Source organism: Xenopus tropicalis, chromosome 7 (assembly GCF_000004195.4).
Source record: "Xenopus tropicalis strain Nigerian chromosome 7, UCB_Xtro_10.0, whole genome shotgun sequence".
NCBI lineage: Eukaryota > Metazoa > Chordata > Amphibia > Anura > Pipidae > Xenopus > Xenopus tropicalis.
The window spans coordinates 32,915,535-32,936,841 of NC_030683.2; the positions used below are offsets into that span (position 1 = coordinate 32,915,535).

Consider the following 21,307-nt stretch of genomic DNA (forward strand, 5'->3'; position numbering starts at 1 on the left):
CAGCCCCCAAACATTAGATAAGTGATAGATTGTTGTTTATGGTGTAGGTATAGTCCATTATTTTAAAGGAGAAGGAAAGGCTAAGTCACTTGGGGGTGCCAAAATATTAGGCACCCCCAAGTGACTTAGATCGCTCACCTCATACCCCGGGCTGGTGCCCCTGTACGGAGAGAACAGCACCAGCCCGGGGTAGCAGCGATCGCTTCCTCCTTCCTGTAGCACCGCGCGTGCATGCGCAGTAGAGTGAAAAGCCGAACAAAGTCGGCTTTTTACTCTACTGCGCATGCGCCGGCCCACGGATTTCGCCCGGAGAAGAGAGAGGAAGGAGGAAGCGCTTCCTACAGGTACCCTGGGCTGGTGCTGTTTTCTCCTAACAGGGGCACCAGCCCGGGGTACAAGGTAAGCGATCTAAGTCACTTGGGGGTGCTTAACATTTTGGCACCCCCAAGTGACTTAGCCTTTCCTTCTCCTTTAAGTAATACTGAACCTGAAGAATGATCTAATGGACCTTAAAAATAACACTAATTAAGCTCTATTTATCTCCTGCGTCAGCTTTATTCCTGCAGATATATAGAGCTTTATAAAGACAGAGCCTTTTGTTGTCTCACTATGATCAAACAGCTATAGAGTACTTTATAGCAGTGGGGCACAAATTGTGGCACTTTTGCCAAGAAGTAGATGTTGATGTCCCAGCCTGAAGGCCACTTTGGCAAAATTTGAGATCGAACCATTATTTACTCTGTTACATCCCTAAAGTTACAAGAGTTTTATAGCCATGATGCAAATCTAACCCAGTTATAGGGCAGCTAAACCAAATGCCACAAAGGGAGCCTACACTCAAATGGGCTGAGGGCCTATGCATCATACCAGTATTCATTACTTACCCAGTACACGCTGTGCAGCTTTGGGATCAAGGAAATTTAGAGGGTCATCTTCCTCCCCTTCTTTAAGCCAAGCCTGGCTCTTCTGCCGGGCCAGTTTCTTTTGTTGTTTGGTTGGTTTCTCTTCATCTTCCTCTACTTCTTCATCAGAATCAGCCAAAATGTCTTCCATACTAAAAAGCAGTTATGGACCATTCAGTGCACAGTCTACTAAAGTTGCCCATATACATTATGATCTGCTCATTTGGTGAGGTCACCAAATGAGCAGATCTGTCTCCTAATATGCCCAAGGTGGGCATTACAATAAAATTACAATGAAGGGCAAAGGAGGCACATCCATGAGCCAATGCGGTCCCCAATCCGATGGGAAAATCAAACCTGCCCGACACCTTGTCAACTTTGGGCCAGAAATCGGTCAGTTAGGCCTGTTGGGGAACCCTATACGCAAGATAAGCTGCTGAAATCGGTCTAAGGACTTGATTCGGCAGCTTAAACCTGCCTGAGTATGGCCACCTTAAGATTCTTCTTTTCAAGACCATCTAGATCAGGCATCTGCTGCATTTAGTTTTTATAAACAAAGGTTTGCTTATTTAAATTAAAGTTCAGTATCTGCCCTGTTGATAACACGTGTCCTGATGAATTCAATTTTTATCTTAACACAAAGCAAGACAAAAGGCACATCAAAATTAAACACATTTTAGAAACCCTGACTAACAAAGATTCTCTAGGGTCCTTAGGTTTTTATTGGAGGCACTGCTTGGAGGGCACCATTCTTGGAATAGCGCTGATAAAGGACAACATACATTAATAATGAGACAGCTTAACCAATGTACATTAGCTTGCAACCCCATATAGGAGCCTATTAAGAGACTATATATAGCCTATAGCAGCCCACACAATCGGTATATCGGGTTCCAGGTGGGAAAGAGAAGTATCAATGCTGCTGGACTACAAGGAAAATGAATAGTAATCAGAGTAATACTGTTGGAAAATATCGTACATTAGTGCACACTAAACCTGTTAAACAACAGAGATTGAATAGAGGGGTCTGTAGCAGTGCTCTTACCTATTTCCCTCCAGTTTTTTGGTTTCTTGATCGTCCTCCTCTCCCACTGCTGCAGCCTGTTTCAATGCTTTCTGTTTCTTATTTCTGGCTTCAGCCTTACGGATGTTTACTAGGACTTTATGGTAAGCTTCAGGCAACATGGACTTTACCAACTCAAACCTAGATCCATGGGCAGATAAGGGAGGGTTGGAATAACCAAATGCAGGAAAGCTTCCAAGACGTCCTAACAGAATTGTATCATTAATACATCACTTTACCACTGTAAAGCTAGCCACACATGTTAAGTTATCCTTCTTTGGTAAGGTCACCAAATGAGCATCTCTCTGCCTGATTTGCCCACTCATGGGCTGGGCCAAATACTGGCCCTATGGAGACATATCAGACAAAGATCACATCAATGTGGCTATCCAGTACTTGCTTGATAGGATTTTTAAAAATTGCCCCACAGACAGTAACTCGGAAAAGTTAGCTAGGCCTTTCTGAGGGCCCCATAAACAGGCAAATAACCTGCAAATTAGCCCATGTATAGCCACTTCAACAAAAAAGGATAAACAATGAAGCAAGTAGGCTCACAGTCAGTGGACAGAAATAAGAGGTGGGAAGGTTTTAAAGAATTATGCAGGAACAGGGTAAAAAAAAAAATAATCTCTTCACTTTTCAAATTATATTAATGCAACAATAAAAGATAAATATTTTTAAATTAAACTTTAGGATTCAAAAGCAAACCATACTGTATTTCGTCATAGTATATACAGCAAGCAAAAATTGCATCCAGTTGGCATTAAGCCCCTGAATTTTACAACACAAAGTGCTTTTGGGATTTAAATATAATCTATGTGGGGGCCAGACTGCACCCATCACTGTGTATTTGTACTTAAGCAGGTAGTCTGCTGCCTTACCCAAACTTTCGTATGAACTTGGTGAAGATGTTTTTAAGCTTCACGCGGAAGAAGCGCCTCATGTCACTGTTGATATTTCCTATAGCTTCCATCTAAAGAGCAAACAAAATTGCAAAGATAAATGTATTAGTTATGGGCACATTTCTGCCATGCTGAAAAGAAAGCTCTATGGTAAGAATGTGGATTGTGGTGGGCACTAAGGCCTATGGTACACTTGTCTGTCTATTCAGTTCCACTCCTATTCATATTCCAGCCTTTCAACCACTGCCTGGTTGCTAAGGTAAACAAGACTCTAGCAACCAGCAGCTTAGCTGCTGAAAATCCAAACTGGAGAGCTGCTGAACAAAGATAAATAAATCATAAAATACAAAAATACAGAATGAAGACCAACTGCAAATTGTCTCAGAAAATTAATTTCTGTAGTAAAAGTTAAATGAAAGGTGAACAACCTTTTTAGAGGAGAAGGAAAGGTAAAAATTAAGTAAACTTAATCAGAAAGGGCTATGTAAATACAGCCATACACACTTACAGAACTGCTGCTCTGAGTCCTCAGTGAACAAAACACCACATTTCTTTCCTTTTATTCTGTATACTTGATCTTCTGTGTCAGACTTCCTGCTCTCAGAAAAATCCTTCAGGGCCCCTACCTCCCCCTCCTAACTCTGCCATAATCTGAGCTGAAAGCTGTTCTGGTTTCACTTCCAAGCAGAACAGATCAAGCTCAAATCACAGTTGCTATCTTAAACAAACAGAAGGAGATTCTATGGTTGTTTCTTCAGGTATGGTAAAGCATTCTGTAGAATACATATAGTGGTATAACTTAGTGCTGGGCGGTATGACCAAAAATTTATATCACTGTATTTTTTTTATTATATCGGTATCACGGTATTTGACGGTATTTTTTTTTTCCCCATGCATGATTAGGTGACCACCCCAAACACCCCCCCCAACCCCAAACACCTCCCCCCCAACCCCAAACACACCCCCCCAACCCCAAACACCCCCCCATCCGCACCCCCCACCCCAAACACCCCCCCATCCCCTTCACATAAATATAACTTACTGGCAAGGCAGCCGCAGGCACCCCCGACAGCTCACAGAGCCTCCTGGCAATTTTTCTTACTATTTCCGGGTTGCGCGCGTGACGTCAGCACGCACGTAACGTCAGAGCGCACAACCCGGAAATAGTAAGAAAAATTGCCAGGAGGCGCCCACACCGGTATGCCGGTAAGTTAAAAATTTTTATCATTTTTTTTTTTAAAAAAACGGTGTTCGGTATATACCGGTATACCGCCCAGCACTAGTATAACTTGCACTATTGTATCTAATCTATTGGCAAAAAATGCCTTTCCTTTTCCTGTAAAAGCTTTGCTTTGCCATCAGAACCAGGTCTACAATAATGCACAGTACCTAGTTAACATAAACATGATAAACTAGGATGGGGAACACTATTAATTAATAACTCACCCGCTGACTTATCCACCAGTAGGAACATGAGGCTAAACTAAATGGCTGATGTGCTGTGGGTCTTAAAATAATGGTGGTATGTATCATTCACTGCATAAGAGCAACAGGGGCACAAGAAACTATTTTACTTTAGTTTACCAGCAGGTAAGGGCCTGACAAGTAAAGTTTCCATAAACTGGAAGTTCATCATGTCAATAATTATGCACTTATTATTCTTTTAAAGGGAAAACAGATGGCAATTATGACCCTTGTGCATTTTTATTATAATTTTAAACAAAAGGAAAAAAAAAATGTACTTCTTGAAATTGCTTCACTCACCATCATTTGCAGCTGCTTGGACAGAACTTTTATGTCCATAATGAAGATTATAACTTTGATGAAGCCCAACGCGGCTTTAACCACTTCCCGTGTTCTGGATCCTAAGAGGAGGCAGACATTCTCCAGCAAATGTTCAATCACCTGCAGGCCCATTTGATCTGTGAGAAACAGTTCCCTAATCAGTATGGAGTATATCTCGCCCAAGCCTTGCAGTCACACAAACACACCCGGCTGGAAGGTGTCAGAAATGACCTGGCAGAACGTGGCTATTTAAAGGTTAATTGCTCTTTTCTGTTTGGAAGCAAAATAATCCAAGTATAACTGCTTTGGGGATTGTCCAACTCAAACAAACAATCATTTGTAAAGGGTAAAAATGTATTCAACATCAAAACTATTACTATAATAATAGTTACTATATGCTAACTTTACTCTTTTATTACATTACCCAAATATTTTTACCCAGATCAACATTAAACACCTACCTTTAAATTCAAACAAGAGCCTTGTTAGTGTTAGCACTGCGCAGCTTATCATGGTGACAGAACCAGTCAGTCCTGCATAGACAACAGCAAGGTACTGCTCCATAGCCTCTGAAATACAGCAGCATATAAAGGCAGGGTTCCATATGAGCAACACAAACAATTAAAATACATAATTTGTATCATTGTGTGCAAAGAATCAGATTCAATGTCATATGTGACAGCACAGTGCAGCTCCTCACAGATAATACTGACGACAGGCTGTGCTGGTGAGAAGCAGAACATGTATAATAAATAAGATGTGGTCAGAAGGCAATAAATGTCTGGGTCACCTTTCTGATCATGGTTGAAGCGCAGGAAAGCGTATCCTATCTCTGCCAGTAACGTGTATGCATTCTTGCGTGCTCCTACGGAAACTTCTCTTGTACAAATCATCACCTGACAATTAAAAAAGGCAAGCGACCATTATGTATAGTACTCGCACAGCCATCAATATATAGGATATTTCTGTAGCTCAAACACTTAAAAAAAAACCTTCACAATTTTATGTCATGAAAATTGTACTCAAAGGGTAAATTTGGAAAAAGTATGTTGTATGTGTATACAGGACAGACACCTCCATTTACTGGTGAGCCACATATAGATGTAAAAGGCAAAAAAAAAAAAGTTCTTTGGGGATGCCAACTAAGGACTGTGATTGGCTATTTGGTAGCCCCATGTGGACTGCTGGCCTACAGGAGCCTCTGCTTGGAGTAAAACTGTGTCTCTGTGCTTCCAAAACATGTCTCCAAGGGGCACTGGGAACAATATCAAAGGGGGTGGTAAGCAACATTTTGCTCACAAACCACTGGTTGGGGGGTCACTGCTCAAAACTGAATGGGAATCTCTAAGGCTAGACTTAATGATGGATAAGCAATCAGATAACAAAATGCACAAGGAGCGTATTATTTGGGGCCTACAGAACTCCACTGTGTATAAACATCACCCAGCCAATCAATTTTCCATAATCTCCAAGTAGCTCCGCCTATGTTGTTGGCTGGGAAGAGCAACAAGACAATTAACTCCGGCTGACCAAGTGCCCCACCCACGAGGCTGCAGTTATACACAGATAAATATTTGATATTTCCCAAGCAACTATATCTAGTAGAATTAAGTCTAAAACAACTGGACTTTTTCTGAGTTTTTCTTGAAAACGTTTCACCACTCATCCGAGTGGCTTCTTCAGTTCAAATGACTGGTAGGGAATTCCCCGGTATTTAAACTCTTGATGGTAGTAGAGTCACAGACATCCAATCACAATGGTTCCATTGAACTTGTTCAGTTAGGTGTTAGCTGAAACTGACAGGTGTAAGAAGGTATGATCCAATCACAATGGTACCAAGATTCTCATTGATGAAGGTGTTAATCCTTCAAAGTACATGACTGGAAGTGTGAACTGTTGTGAAACTGCCGGGGTAAGGATGTCAACGCGCCATTGTATGTTGGTGACAAACGGTGTCTCAGGCCCCCTCCTCTGTTCAGGGATGGTTTTTCCAGGTTGGCATAAATGGCCTCTTTCACACCTCTTTCAAACCATCTGTCCTCTCGGTCCAAAATATGCACGTTACTGTCCTCAAAAGAGTGACCTTTTTCTTTGAGGTGTAGATAGACCGCTGAGTCTTGTCCTGAGGAGTTTGCCCGCCTATGTTGGGCCATTCTCTTACAGAGAGGTTGTTTTGTCTCCCCAATGTATAAGTCTGAGCACTCTTCACTACACTGGACAGCATAGACCACATTACTTTTCATGTGCTTGGGTGTTGGGTCTTTCGGGTGCACCAGCTTCTGTCTCAGGGTGTTGCTGGGTTTGAAAAACACAGGAATGCGATGTTTGTTGAAAATTCTCCTAAGTTTTTCTGATGTTCCAGCAACATATGGAATGACTATGTTGTTTCGCCTGCTGTGTTCCTCCCTTCTGTTTGTAGGTCTGGTCTTTCTGTTGGTCTTTGATTTGGTTTTGATGAAGGCCCAGTCTGGGTACCCACAAGTTTTCAGAGCTCCTTTTAGATGTTTATATTCTTTCTCCTTGGCCTCTGCATTGGATGCCACAGTTTCAGCCCGATGATGTAGAGTCCTAATTACACCCAGTTTATGTTCCAAAGGGTGGTGGGAATCAAACAGCAAGTACTGGTCTGTGTGGGTGGGTTTCCTGTATACTTCAATATCCAGGTCCCTCCCCTCTTTGATAACTATAGCACAGTCCAAAAAAGCCAGTTTGCTGTCTTTCACATCTTCCCTTGTGAACGTGATGTTTTTGTCCACCGAGTTTATGTGTTTGGTGAAGGCTGGAACCTCGCGTTCTTTAATTTTGACCCAGGTGTCATCCACATATCTGAACCAATGACTTGGTGTTGTTCCCTTGAAGGTGTCCAGGGCTTTCTTTTCCACTTCTTCCATGTAAAGGTTCGCTACAATTGGAGACACAGGCGAACCCATGGCACAGCCATGTTTTTGTCTATAGAAAACGTCCTTGTGCTTGAAGTAAGTGGTATTGAGACATAGGTCCAGTAAGGAACAAACTTGTTCTGGGGTCAGCTTTGTTCTGCTGCTGAGGGTGGTGTCTTGTTTCAGCCGTTTCCTCACTGTATCAATTGCCTCGGCAGTGGGTATGCATGTGAACAGAGATGTTACGTCATAGGACACCATTGTATCATCGATCTCCAGCTTTAACTCCTTCACTTTTTTGACAAAGTCCATGGAGTTCTGAATGTGGTGTACTGTGTTTCCAACTAAGGGGGCTAAGATGTTGGCCACGTATTTAGCAATGTTATAAGTCACACAGTTAATGCTGCTGACAATTGGCCTCAAAGGGGCTCCTTCTTTGTATATTTTTTTTCCCAAGCAACAGCTTAAAGTAAATTAAACTGTTGGACAGTTTATATAGCCACCCCTAGAAAAGTGTTTTTTTTTGTTTGTTTTTTTTGCAAGAATACTGGGCCTTTAAATTCCATGGATATTAAATTGGCGGTGCCTCTGAAAGCTAGTAATTTTCTATGAGGAGGATAAATTTTACTGTGTAGGAATTAAATGGATGAGATAGTACTTTAATACATAAGATGTATATCAAGCATGCTGTGTAACTGAGCAAGATGGGGAATAAATATTGACAGATTAACCAGAAGGCATAAATTAAGTCACAGAAAATAAACCAGGCCGTAGCCTGTGAAAGACACTAATTAAATACATTTGCAGACATTTCGTCTTTTAGGAAAACGCAACTGTTACACATTAAAAAACAGAATTAATGGGCGTTTCTAGCCAAAGTCTTCCATATACTGCACTATCACAAGCAAAAATTTACCATTTCACTGCCACAGTCCAAACTGAAGAACAGCAAACCACTGCAAGCCTAACAGGCAGCTGGTCTTGTAAATTTGTGTCTGTGACCTTGTAATGGTGTTGAGTTATTAAAAATGGTCATTTCATGTGTTGTGAACATAGAGGGTCTTTGAAAAGCTCAGTAGGACCCCTGGGTTTAGCAAAAGCTTCTGAGCATATTTGGAGGGATATTCACGCAAACCTTGTGATGATAGTTCTCACCTCAGGAATAAGGGAAGTTATAAATTCTTCGTGATCCGCTGCCAGTTGTTTCACAATATGGATCAGACATTTCAAACGAGGCTACCAAGGGAAAACAAGACAAACAGACAATTCAGTGGGGTTAAGTTCTGCATCATGCTGTCTCCTGCACTTCCCAATAATCCCTAGGCCTTGCAATAAAAAGGACATCCAGGTGAATTTAGCTCTGGCAAAACCAGCTGCAAGTCAAATATATTCTCTTTATAAAAATGTAGCTGACCAGCTGAAATATATGGTAATATAAATTTGTCCTGAGGAGGAGTATGAGTGTGGAAAGTCTGTTTCCTATTTACTGCCATCTCATGGCCTGCTCCGAAATAGCACCACTACACATCTTAAAAAATATTGTTTCAATTGATTGACCAGAGGTTCACATCCACAAATAACTGCCAATAATGTATTACAAGAATAAAAAAAACAAAAAAAAAAAAACCAGCAGCGTAATATTAGCAGCAGTGTGTAGGCTGAAGGTACGTACAAAATAAAAGAAACTGAGATGTAAGTCTCTAGGGGGCTACCACACACATAATAAACCGCTATTCTAGACCTGATATCTGCCATCTGCTTTGGGCAATACCATGCACCACACGACACGGGTAAATTACAGATGTGAGAAAAGTAATAGCTGAACACACATGCAGGCATGAGATCCCTTATCCAGAAAGATCCGAATTACGGAAAGGCCATCTCCCATAGACTCCATTATAAGGAAGGAATTCTAATTTCTTTCCTTTTTCACTGTAATAATAAAACAGAACATTTTAATTGATACTGACTAAGGTATAATTCATCCTTATTGGAGGCAAAACAGGCCTATTGGGTTTATTCGGTATTTAAATGATTTTTAGAAGACTTAAGTTATGGAGATCAAAATTATGGAAAGATCTCCTATCCGGAAAACCCCATGTCCCAAGCATTCCGGATAACAGGTCCCATACCTGTAGTACCTATAAAGGAAAGAAATGTGCACAGAAAGCAATACGACTGAAGCATAATTAACTCCAGTACAACTGAATATGATAAAACTATGTACAAAACCACAAATGAACTTTAATATACAATAAAGTGGAATAAAACAACGCAAATATTATACTGTTACAGTTAAAATTTGTAGGGATGCTTTAATGAAAAGAATTTCACTATCTTTTAATCATTAAATGTCTATATGCATCAAGATAAACTCTATAGAGGGGCCTAAATTATAGCTGAACTGCAAACTGTCTGAGAAATCTCTGCTAGACTGAGAAACTAGCTCTGAATGATGCCCTCTGAGATGAAGTCCCCTGCCACCTCAGCCACCTTGTTTACTGACCCGTTTAGCAGGGGATGAAGCGCTTTTCAGGGAAGTCAGGAGTGTTTTCTTTAATTCTTCCAGATTGTTGTTTACAAATTCTTTGCATGGTGGCTGTTCCCCTCCACATATTTCCTCCAAAACTCTATAGGCTTTCTTCTGCAAACTGTGATTTTTATCCTGTGAAATACACAATAAAGCTTTATTATAACTGCCCAAGTACAAATACTGCTTGTTGAGGTTCACCGTCTGTTTAAAGCCTACCTCCAAATATGGCAAAATAGTGTGATAGATCTTAGTCATGGAGGGTTCATCTGCATACGGTGCCATGGCAATGATCAGGTCCAGCATATATAATCTGTTCAACAAAAACAGTTTCAAGCTTTAGTAGCCATTTTAAGTCATTAAAAAATTCCTTTGAAAACACTTAAAGCACTGCAATGAAATCTTACCTTGTGGGCTCTGCACTCTCCGCTTCTGTCAGTTTGACAGTTGCTTTATCCAAAAACCCACTAACCATCTACAAATAATTTAGATGACAAAAAGGAACCATTAGACAGTTCTGTTTTTACTTACCCCACTTTTAGATATTTTGCTGAAACTGTCTCTTATTAGGCATATGGCCCACAGGGCATGTTATCCATATTCCTGTCAATGAACTTGCAATTTGTTTCAAACCAAAGACAGGCTCCTCATTTGGGATTGTCAATGGAAAGTACATCCCATGTGCCATGAGCCTGAAGGTCGTACAACTACTAAAGGCGAACTAAATCTGACAATACTCTTATATGACCTTACGCAAGAGACAGGGCTAAAGAAAAGATTTGCTATAAGTGAATACCTGCTGGTCTGTGATTGTGAGATATGCTTTAACTGTGTCCAACACTGGCAGTTTCTGAGAGGGCCCCTCTCCTGGAGCTGGCGGTTGACTGTACACATTAAACAGAATTGGGAGGAAGTTCTTGGCAAAGCGGCTAACTTCAGCCTTGTCAGCCTCTGTAGATAAAAAGAATGGTTGAACATTTAGTGCCTAATTCGAAGTAAATTTCCTTGAAGGGGGCTCACTTATCTCTTTATTTAAAAATATGATCCCATGTATTTTAATGCAATTTGTCACTTTAATATGCCTTAAACATTAGAACACAATTATAACCAGGATTATATGTTAATGGTAAGGTGGCAAAGAGCCAGCACCTCCCATGTCCCAACATGCACAGGCCAGTGAAGCATCGAGTATCAGCAGGAAAGTGCTCACATTTCACTACACTATGGGGCAGTTCACAAAACTGGGGCAAAACTCTGGAGCTGTAACTGATAGCTAATAGGTTAGCTACTACATCTAGTTGGTCAACTGCAGTAAGGGTAATAAAAGCAAACTTTTCATTGGTTGCCACAGGAAAACACTACAGAGTAAAATTTACTGCAGTTTTGTAACTCTGTCTGGTGTCATCAGGCACATGACCAAATACTACAATCAGAAGGGTGTATAGATAATACCCATAGTAATAGAAATAATTCCAGTAACAACTGCCAAATTCAGATTTAGGCACTAAATGCTAGGAATGCACCAAATCCACTAATTTGGGATCTGGCCAAAGACTGAATCCTCAGTGAAAGATTCATCCGAATACCGAATCCTTATTTAAACATGCAAAATTAGGCCACAGAGAGGTTAATCCGAACCATGTGCGAAAAGCGTAGTGAAAAATTTCTTGCGTGTTTATATGACAAAAAGGAACATGATTTTAAGGCACACGGATTCGGCCGGATCCAAATAATAGCATTTCAGAGGCGAGCACTACTGAATGTACAGACCAGTTTCTAGATATACGTGGGAAACTTAAATGACCCCCTTTAACTCATTTGTGCTGTAGGTTTAAATCATCAGACAGGAATACCTGATTCACAACCCTTGTTGATAAGTGATCGCAGAGCTTGGCAGACTGTAAGTCTCAGGTCTGGACGATCATTGATTGCCATTCCCAGGGTGCGTGCAATTCCCTTGAAGGAATCTACAACATCTGTGGGTTTGGTGCAAAATCCAGGTAACATTGTCCAGATCTGAAATCAGAGCGAATGTTTTGCATTAAAGCTTGAAGACAACGCTAATATGCGCTTAATGGCACCATCCATTTCGACAGACAATTAGGGACCAGTAACACTGTAAAATGCCCAATAGGAATTAAGTGTAAAAATCAATTGGTTTGTCAGCAATAAAAAAAGACCGGTTAAAAAGTTGCTTAGGAAGGGGCTTTCTATATCATAGCAAAAGTAAATACAAAGGTGAACGTCCCTTTTAAGATACCAGGAAGTACTCTGCTTACTTGCCACTGGAGGGTATCATAAATTTTTGCTTCAAGATTTCGTCCATCTTGAGATAGATCAGCAGCTGAAAATAAAGAGTTTTCAAAATAAGGGATCTTTCTGTAATTCGGCTCACAATACACTTAGGGGCTGATTTACTAACCCACGAATCCGACCCGAATTGGAAAAGTTCCGACTTGAAAACGAACATTTTGCGACTTTTTCGTATGTTTTGCGATTTTTTCGGATTCTGTACGAATTTTTCGTTACCAAAATTCGTAAAGAATCCGAAAAAATCGCAAAGTACCGATCATTACGAAAAAAACGCAATCGGACTCCATTCGACCCGTTCGTGGGTAAGTAAATCAGCCCCTAAGTCTGCTAAAAACCATTTAAACATGAAAAACCCTATTGGATTGTTTTGCCTCCAAAATGGATTTATGCAGCTTAGTTACCATTAAGTACAAGGTACTGTTTAATTATTATAAAGAAAAGAGAAATTAATTTGAAAAAATGTAATTATATGTTTATAATGGACTCTATGGGTGATGGCCTTTTCCATTATCCAGAACTTTCTAAATGACAGACAGACAGACAGACAAAGATAGACAGATAAAAACAATTCTAAACTTAGGCTTTCCCCTTTTTTAAAATAAACTACCCATGGACTTGGTATCGCCTAATATTATATCCTACTGAAAACAGCGGCATCAGAAATAGTTTATCCAGTTAGGTGCCGAGATTGAACCAATCAGAGCTGAGCAAGCATTTCCGCAAACTGTTTGTTTTCCACCACCAAGCATCGCTATTATGTACAGAGATCAACCTCAGTTAATACACAATAACCAAAGTTCCCTGCTTTTACTTTTAGGACTACAGAGTAAAGCAAAAAATGGTCCCAGAAGCATCCTGAACATTAGAAAGAAGTCTTAATATTGCTTGCATGAAACCCTTGCAGAGGACTTGCTCTAAAACATTTGTGTAAGGACACATAGCAGACACAAGGAGGACATACAGTACTCTTGCATGAACAGGCAAATAAAAAAAACAAATAATTTACCCCGATTCTTTAACTTGGCAGCCAGCGGCAGAAAGTACTTGGTAAAGAAACCTAGCTCTGTGTTCTTCACATTGTCTCGTATCACCGGGACCAGCCAGCTTCGAGGGAAGTCGCAAGATTCCCTAAAAACAAAAAAAAAAGTGAATTTTTCTTTCTTCAAACAAGGCTGGTTTGGGGCACAAAAAAAGAACTTCAATTAACTATAAGAAAATTAAGGAAAAATTTTAATTGGTTGCTATGGATTACTACAATGGAGCAAATATGGCACTTGTTTAAGTATTCTATTATCCAGTGCTCCTTTAGCAGTCATCTCACTGCTCCCCAGTGCTCTTTCATCTGCTAATCTGGGTAAATTTACATACTCCAGCATTCCCACAACAGATTAAAAGTACTAACAGCCAAACTTTTGATTGTTCTACTGAGCAATAACTTTGGAAGGGTGAGGGAAGCATGGAGTATGAAACATCATACACTAGAAATCCATAATCTGTCAGCTGGCTTTGTCCAAATGGTAACCAGAATCCTTCTCCAAGCCGATCTTTAACCAATGGGGCATGTGCCCTCAAAAAAAACAAACAAACAAAAAAAACAGGGGGCATCCTTACTCTGTGCCATCAATCTGCAGAGGAATGGCTTTCAGGACAACCTCAGGACCCATACTTTCCACAGCAGCGCCCACAGCATGATCCAACTCTCCAGTGTAGGAAAAATGCGCTGAGGTTCTCAAGTCAGCAAGAGTCTGCAAACACTGTGAAGATGAGGAAGAAAAATAGATAAACAAAAATATCATGAAAATCAATATTACACAACACAGAAAATAAAATAATATATTCCATACAGCCCAGAATTGAAGGGATGGTGATGATAATAGAAATAGGTTGTCCTTCTCTGTGCCAAATCCTATTTTAATAAGTAGATACTAAGTAAATATTTGCCAGTATTAGCCCTTAAAGGAGAAAGAAAGGTAAAAACTAAGTAAGCTTTATCAGAAAGGTCTATGTAAATACAGCCATAAGCACTCACAGAAATGCTGGACTGGCTTCTCTGAAAAAAAGATTTCTTGTGTCTTTAATTCCTGTGCCACAGACACGCAGCTTTCTGCTCTTTCCTGCTCCCCCCTCCTTTAAGAATGCCAAGAACTCACTCCCCCCCCTTAGGAATGTGGATCTGAGCCAATCAGCAGAAAGCTGACTCATAGTCTTACTAACTGAGCATGTACACTTGGTTTGGGTGTGCAGGAGCGAGGCATTATGGGAACTTTCTCAGCGTTTTTTTCTTCCTGTTTGGCTTCTGATCTTCTGAACAGGTGAAATATGGGGAGACTTAAGGGCATTAAATGAGACAACTGAAGGTATGCCTGCAGCTTGAGATTAACTCTTTACTAGCCTTTCCTTCTCCTTTAAAGGGCAATTAAAGCTCTGTAAGAAGTATTGGAAACATTTTCCATGGTTATTAATCTCTAGATAATGTCCCCATGTAGCTAAAGGTCAGTGGCCCAGCTGGTCCCCTCTCCCTGACATTCATAGTACAACTCTTGTGCATGTGTAGTTGGTCCAGCAGGGTCTGTCTTCCCCCAGGTTATAAGCCAGAAGGACCAGTGGGAAGTGGAGAAATTGGGAGAGAACTGTGGAAGAGTATGGAGAGCAATACGTTATGCCATGTGGCTTAGGGCTTAATTGTACTATATGCTCTCTCTGCCAGCACCTCACTCACCTTTCTCATGAACGGATGGCAATTTTTTCCCGCTGCTTCAAAAAAGGTTTGTAAGACTTGAAGGACGTATGGCCAAGATGAGTGAAATTTATATGATAATCCCTCTTCCACGCACCTATTGTAAATATGAACATCCTCATGAATTCTTTGTTTTAAGAGAATTTCCCAGATGTCTCTTCCAAACTTAAATAAACTTTTCTATGTAAGGGATCAGGGTATCACATGCATTCTGCCTTTTTTTTCCCTTACTCAAAATATCAGACTTTCGTATTTCCTTATCACACACATTTTAATTTGCATTGTATTTCACTTTTATGGTTCTATAGAACAATTCAAGGGAAGGCAGTGAATCACATTTTCAATCACAGGGATATAGAGTAAACCTCTAAATATAATGGACTACTCCTTATTTCACCCAAAACACTGGCAAAATTAGGGTTGTAGTAGGGTATGGGTAATAGGTGTATATTAGCTTAAAGGGGAAGTTTAATTAAACATTTATTAAACAGCAGCTTTTCAGTTGGTCTTGATTTTTAATTGGTCTTGATTTTCTACTTAATATGATTGTGGAATTACTTGCTTTCCTACTCTGCTTATGCATATGAAAAGATTACATTTAGGAAAAGATTTTGTTCTCAGAACCATCCCTATATAACACTCATTTGTATTTATGCTTTTAAATAACCATGGATCCCTCCACAGACAACACTTCCTAGAGAAACTCACCTGAACATTTTACAGATGAGCCCAGCTGGCCCAGAAGTTGGAGCCAATGGCACAGACCCAATGTCAGCAGCATTTGGAGCAATGCATTCAGTAAGGAGAGTCTGAAGATATATAAGAAGTCAATGATTAATTATGTTCATGTTATTAGCCAAAGGACTGAGTGAAGTCTATGCTGCCCCTTCTGGCATTTTGTTAGGTGATAATACAATGATGAAAGGGCTGAAAGGGCTCAAAGTGTTTAAAAGGTTTTAAAGTATCTCCCTTGGAACTGAAGAAAGAGTACAGGGAAAGATGTTTGGCAAAGCAATATATTGGCTAAGAAATTAGGTAGAAACTGCAACCACCTGTAAAAAATCTGCCTTTTGTTCTCACAACTCTATAAACAAGGAAACAATATATTCATGCAAAACAAAAACTCCCAGCATGCCCTTACAATGTCAATAGCAGAATGATGGGCCATCACTAATTCATCATAAGTGCTCCACTGTGCAAGTTCTTAACTGCCCAGTCAGAAGTATACAATAAGATGTGTATTTGGATCACAGGAGGTACGAAGATCATGAAGCATCATGATGCCTTATGACAAGTATTAAGTCAACAATAATATTTTAAAATCGTCATGGTACCTTTATGTTGTAAAAAACGCAACAAAATCTGCACCGAGGAAATATATTTATCCATTAAAACCAGTGAAGTATCATGTGGCTTAAAAGTTCTAGGATTCGATGCATGAATTCGCAGGAATAGCATATATGTTTATATATGTTTCATTTCTTTATGGACAGCCCTATAACAATTCTGACTAGTCCCTGCATGCTTCTTTTTACAGCCTTATGCATAATTTGCCTTTGTAGGTGTTAAGTCATACCTTCAAGGTCCGGGCAGCTGCACCAACAACCTGCAAGTGAGGAGATAATAAGCAGTTCATGGTTGTTAAGAAGAGACGAGGAAGATGGCCCAGGCACAGCTCACTCTGCAACCTAAATTGACAAAGAATTCTGTCAGAGCACTTATTGGAGGCTCTTGGTGCTGGTATTGCATTTGAGAAATGCTCTTGGGCTCCTTTTAGCCACATTCTTCCTAACCAATATGGTAAATTTGCTGCTGTCCTAGTCCAATCCCTTTAGAAGCCATGTTCCGATATCATGCAATGATGAGATCTAAAGAGATTGAAACGGGCTGTCTGCAAGATTCAATACATGGCTCTGAACTTATAGGCTGTATCTGTGCTATTAAACCAGCAGTTTTAGATGCATAGTTAGCCACAGGGACATTAAGGAGTCATTTGTTTGTCTCTCCTTTGCCTCACTTACAAATAAACAAACACAAAAGAACCCATTTCCACCAGTCTTGATTTTTGAAAGAATAATATCCCCTCAATTGTAGTTTTTATAAATGCAAATATTTTAACAGTTTTCTCTGCTTTTATTAAACTTTCAGTGCAGTGATAAAGGGACTGCCATAGAGCATACCTTACAGAGTTTAAACTTAAGTATTGTTGGAGCCCTAGCAACTCTAAATTCGATTGCTATGGGTTAATTTGCTTTAGAGGCTGTAAAATATATGAACTTTTGTTATCCCAAAAACAAAATATTTTGACCCATCTAATTTAATATAACCTTAGTCCTATTTCATTTTTGTCAGTAAATTATACTTGGCAACCTTGGCAATACCAAATTAATTCTTGAGATATCCTATAGAGTTTTCTAAGCTGAATTCCTAACATATTAAGAGCAATAATGACTGTATTATAAAAATAATAACTGAGATTAGGAAAATGACGCTAGAAAAATCTTCATTATTGGGTTCTATGAAAATAAATTATAATGAATGTTGATATGAATATTTAAAAAAGGCTACTGAATCATTTTTTATTTACCACCTTGTTTTTAATGGAATGTGAAATTAAATATTTGTAGTTGAGGTAACACAGCTAGAAAGGAAAAGTTAACAAAAGTACAGCAATCAGAAATAATGACCTTTCCAAATAGAAACCTACACAACACTATAAAATGCTATAGAAATACCTAAGCACCATAAAACAGTTATATAAGTCAAGGGTGAGCAAAACGGTTGCCTGTTACCTGGCCAAATTGGTGTGGGCCTTCTCCATGACTGCTAACCATGCCAAAACTGGTTGTAGGTCATTCTCATTGGGCAAGTAGTCATATAGGGCCTATAAATATAGGGAACAATATTTATACAGTACCCACATTACACTGAGCAAAACGAGAAAAATGATAAATGTCACAATTTAACATAAAAGTATCTCCCTAGATAGAGCCACAATTTACAGTGTAAATTACAAAATAGGCAAAAGCATAAATCACTCACTGTAATGATTTGGGCATTGAGCTCTGCAGTCAGAGCAGAGGTTCCGGGGCATGAATGGAAGAGACCATGGAAGGCCTGCATTGCACACGCGGTGATAAGCTTAGAGAGAGAGGAAGATAGGAAAACATTCATTTGAGACATATAGTAAAAGTTTATTTACCCACGTTAATAATGATATATAATTGTGTTGGGAGAAACTCCTACAATAGATGTCCTGGTGAAATAAGAATGGATAGTTTAAAGCTGATCATATGTGTTCAGATTTTAGTTGTTGTACAATGAACATTTGGATACTGATTGTGTGTTTTAAAGCAATAATCAAAAATTAACATTGATATTTATATTGTAAGATTATAAGTCAGAAAAATAACAAATCAGATGATGTTCTGCCCATTAATTGAAAGACAACAATTATACAAAAAATATGCCCTGAAAATAGTGACGAACAGAAACTTTTAGCACATGAAAGACGTTCTTACTTAAATGTATAGTACCGGTCCAATTGGAACATTTTACAATTGGGCCATGTGTTGTTAGTGGAGTACCGCAGGCGTCAGTCTTTGGTCCTTTACTTTTTAACTTGTTTATTAATGACTTGAAGGTGGGCATAGAAAGTACTCTTTCTATTTTTGCTATAAATACTAAATAATGAAAAACTATAAGATCCATGCAGGATGCTGACACTGCAGAGCGCTTTGCCAAAGTTTAAAAACTGGGCAGCAAAATAGAAAATGAGGTTCAATGCTGATTACTCGTGTGCACCTTCCACCTTATTTACTATTTTAAAATAGGTCCAATATATATGAATGCCAACTACAGAGCAGCACTTGCAATAGTATTGGCAATAGCACATCAGAAAAATAAAAGCGTTCTTATTGAAGCAATGGCTTCTAAAGTGTGAAACTTTGCCAAATGTACATAAAGTTCCTCTACAGGTGTATGCATTTGGTTTATACATCATAAGTCACCCATGGATATCGTCAGATAGGCAATACATGCAAAGATATTTTCATTATCTGACAGAGATTTTCTAACCCGTCCGATTGACTAAACGACCATGGTCCGAAAAATTGACAAGAGGATTATCCGGAGCCCACGCAGTCTGAAAAATTTACAAAACTTCGTTTTGCACGATTATATTGGTGTGTGTATATGGGCAACTTAATTCACACACTTGTTTAAAGTGAGAATTAGGAAAATTCTCCAAGGGTAGCCTGAAGTAAAAAGTCTGTCCAATACCCACGAGAACCCCTATATATTTAGGATTTGTGGTTGTGTATCTCCCCATATGACTAATAAACGTTAAGTGTTTTCTTTAAGTCTTGTTCATTACTCACCACGTTGCTTAGAGTCATGACCTTTAGCAGGGTCTCACAGCAAGATTTCACCATACTGACAGGGAAGCAGGGCAGCAGTTCCTTTAGTAATGTCAGCATATGCAAGGTTGTAGTGGCTTCTTTACTACCTGATATAAGCAAAATAAAGGTGTAATGACAACGCTAAGCATGTAATGCTAACCACATTATATTTGACATGCTTAGCATTATTACAACTGACATGCTTAGCAGCACAGGTATGGGTCCCATTTCCCAGGATGGGACCTGGGGTTTTCCAAATAAGGGATCTTTTCATAATTTTGATCTACATACTTTAAGTCTACTGAGAAATAACTGAAACATTAAATTCACCTAATAGGATTGTTTTGCCTCCAATAAGGATTAATTATATCTTAGTTGGGATCAAGTACAAGATACTCTTTTATTATTACAGAGAAAAAATACATTTTTAAAAATGTGATTTTATTAAAATGGAGTCTATGGGAGATGGCCTTCCTGTAATTCTGGGCTTTCTGGATAAGAGATCCCATACATTACAATTATCCTCTCTAGTCATGCAGGCAAGGGTAATTGAAACCCCTAGCCACAGTGGGAGGTCTTATTCACCTACTTCAGCACTTGGATTGATGAAAGCCTACTGTGATTAACTGACGGCAGATTATATTTATTAGTACATATTAAGAGAGCACTCTTGTGTCTACTAGTTGCAGATACAAGTTTCCCATTCTGTGCAGGCAAAAATGTCTATGCAAAATGCACATCTGAAGACATAAATTGGTGTAAAATTGTGTGACAGTTAATGTGCAAGTGTATGGGATAGCACAAAAATGCCATTTTTATGGCATTACCCCAAAACTCATTATTAGTCTCTTGAGTTACACAGAGGAACACAATGTTTAACTATTAATGTGACACGACCATCATAATTCGGCCTCTGCTTTAGGCCAGGTTCTCTTACAGTCCATACCTCCAGACTTCTCTATTTCCTGGATACAGAATTTAGCTGTGGTTTGAACAGCTGGGTGGTGTTTAGGTGCCGATTCACTGAACATGAACTCACTGCCCTTTAGGATGGAACACACCCCTAGCTGGGCCGCCTTGCGGATCTACAATAAAATGATTCATATAATTATTCATATATATATACAAAACAGGCAATATACATGGTGGGAATGTCTGTGTGCAGTAGCTGTCTTACGCACTTTAGGTTTTGCATGAACAGTGAAACTGAGTAGCCCATGGTACACTTGGAGGGTTGAGGGGTAGCTCCATGTGAGAAGATCCTGCTTGCGGAGCAGCACAGCCAGACAAGAGACAATCTGTCACATAAAAGATATATAGAACACATTTAAGATGAAAATGTTAAATTAATAATACTGACAGGCTACTGCAGAGAGGAAGAATTTCAGTGTGTACGGATTTAAGCTTTAAAGGTCCATAAACCAAGCATTTCTTTAAAAGATGCAGGCGGTCACTGGAGACATGCAGCTGCAGTTTATTTTAAAGGACATAAACCAGTAAATCAATTTTGAAAATAAGCGTTTTACAGAGCATTTTATCTGCTTGTTGCAGAGATGGAGCTCAACATTTATTGAAGGTGGTAATTAACAGCATTTGGCAAAATATTTTTTGCAGTCATCAATATGAACACATACCCATCTCATAGCAGAGGTGCTGCCGCTGCTTGCTTGAGAAGCCATGATATCCATAAGGGCCTTGGATGTATCAGAAAACTTCTTGATAAGAACAGGTCCAGGAACCCTAAATAACAGAGGTAAAAAAATCTGAATCTCTATCCATAAAGAATAATATCCATA

General features: G+C 39.4%; 1 protein-coding gene across 2 annotated transcripts in view; it reads right to left on the reverse strand.

The window, feature by feature from the left end:
* rrp12 (ribosomal RNA processing 12 homolog) overlaps positions 1 to 21,307 on the reverse strand; it is a 62,172-nt gene that overhangs the window by 14,965 nt on the left and 25,900 nt on the right. For both annotated transcript variants that reach the window (XM_031904966.1, NM_001082415.1), the window contains 24 exon segments: positions 21,146 to 21,251; positions 20,693 to 20,809; positions 20,458 to 20,596; positions 19,491 to 19,618; positions 18,154 to 18,252; positions 17,904 to 17,995; positions 16,688 to 16,799; positions 15,820 to 15,920; positions 15,094 to 15,208; positions 13,986 to 14,128; positions 13,381 to 13,502; positions 12,341 to 12,405; positions 11,915 to 12,077; positions 10,858 to 11,012; positions 10,469 to 10,536; positions 10,281 to 10,374; positions 10,038 to 10,196; positions 8,687 to 8,767; positions 5,443 to 5,548; positions 5,114 to 5,221; positions 4,632 to 4,789; positions 2,847 to 2,938; positions 1,948 to 2,106; positions 885 to 1,054 (listed from right to left, as the gene is read on the reverse strand). In XM_031904966.1, coding sequence (XP_031760826.1) covers positions 885 to 1,054; positions 1,948 to 2,106; positions 2,847 to 2,938; positions 4,632 to 4,789; positions 5,114 to 5,221; positions 5,443 to 5,548; positions 8,687 to 8,767; positions 10,038 to 10,196; positions 10,281 to 10,374; positions 10,469 to 10,536; positions 10,858 to 11,012; positions 11,915 to 12,077; positions 12,341 to 12,405; positions 13,381 to 13,502; positions 13,986 to 14,128; positions 15,094 to 15,208; positions 15,820 to 15,920; positions 16,688 to 16,799; positions 17,904 to 17,995; positions 18,154 to 18,252; positions 19,491 to 19,618; positions 20,458 to 20,596; positions 20,693 to 20,809; positions 21,146 to 21,251 — 2,852 coding nt within the window.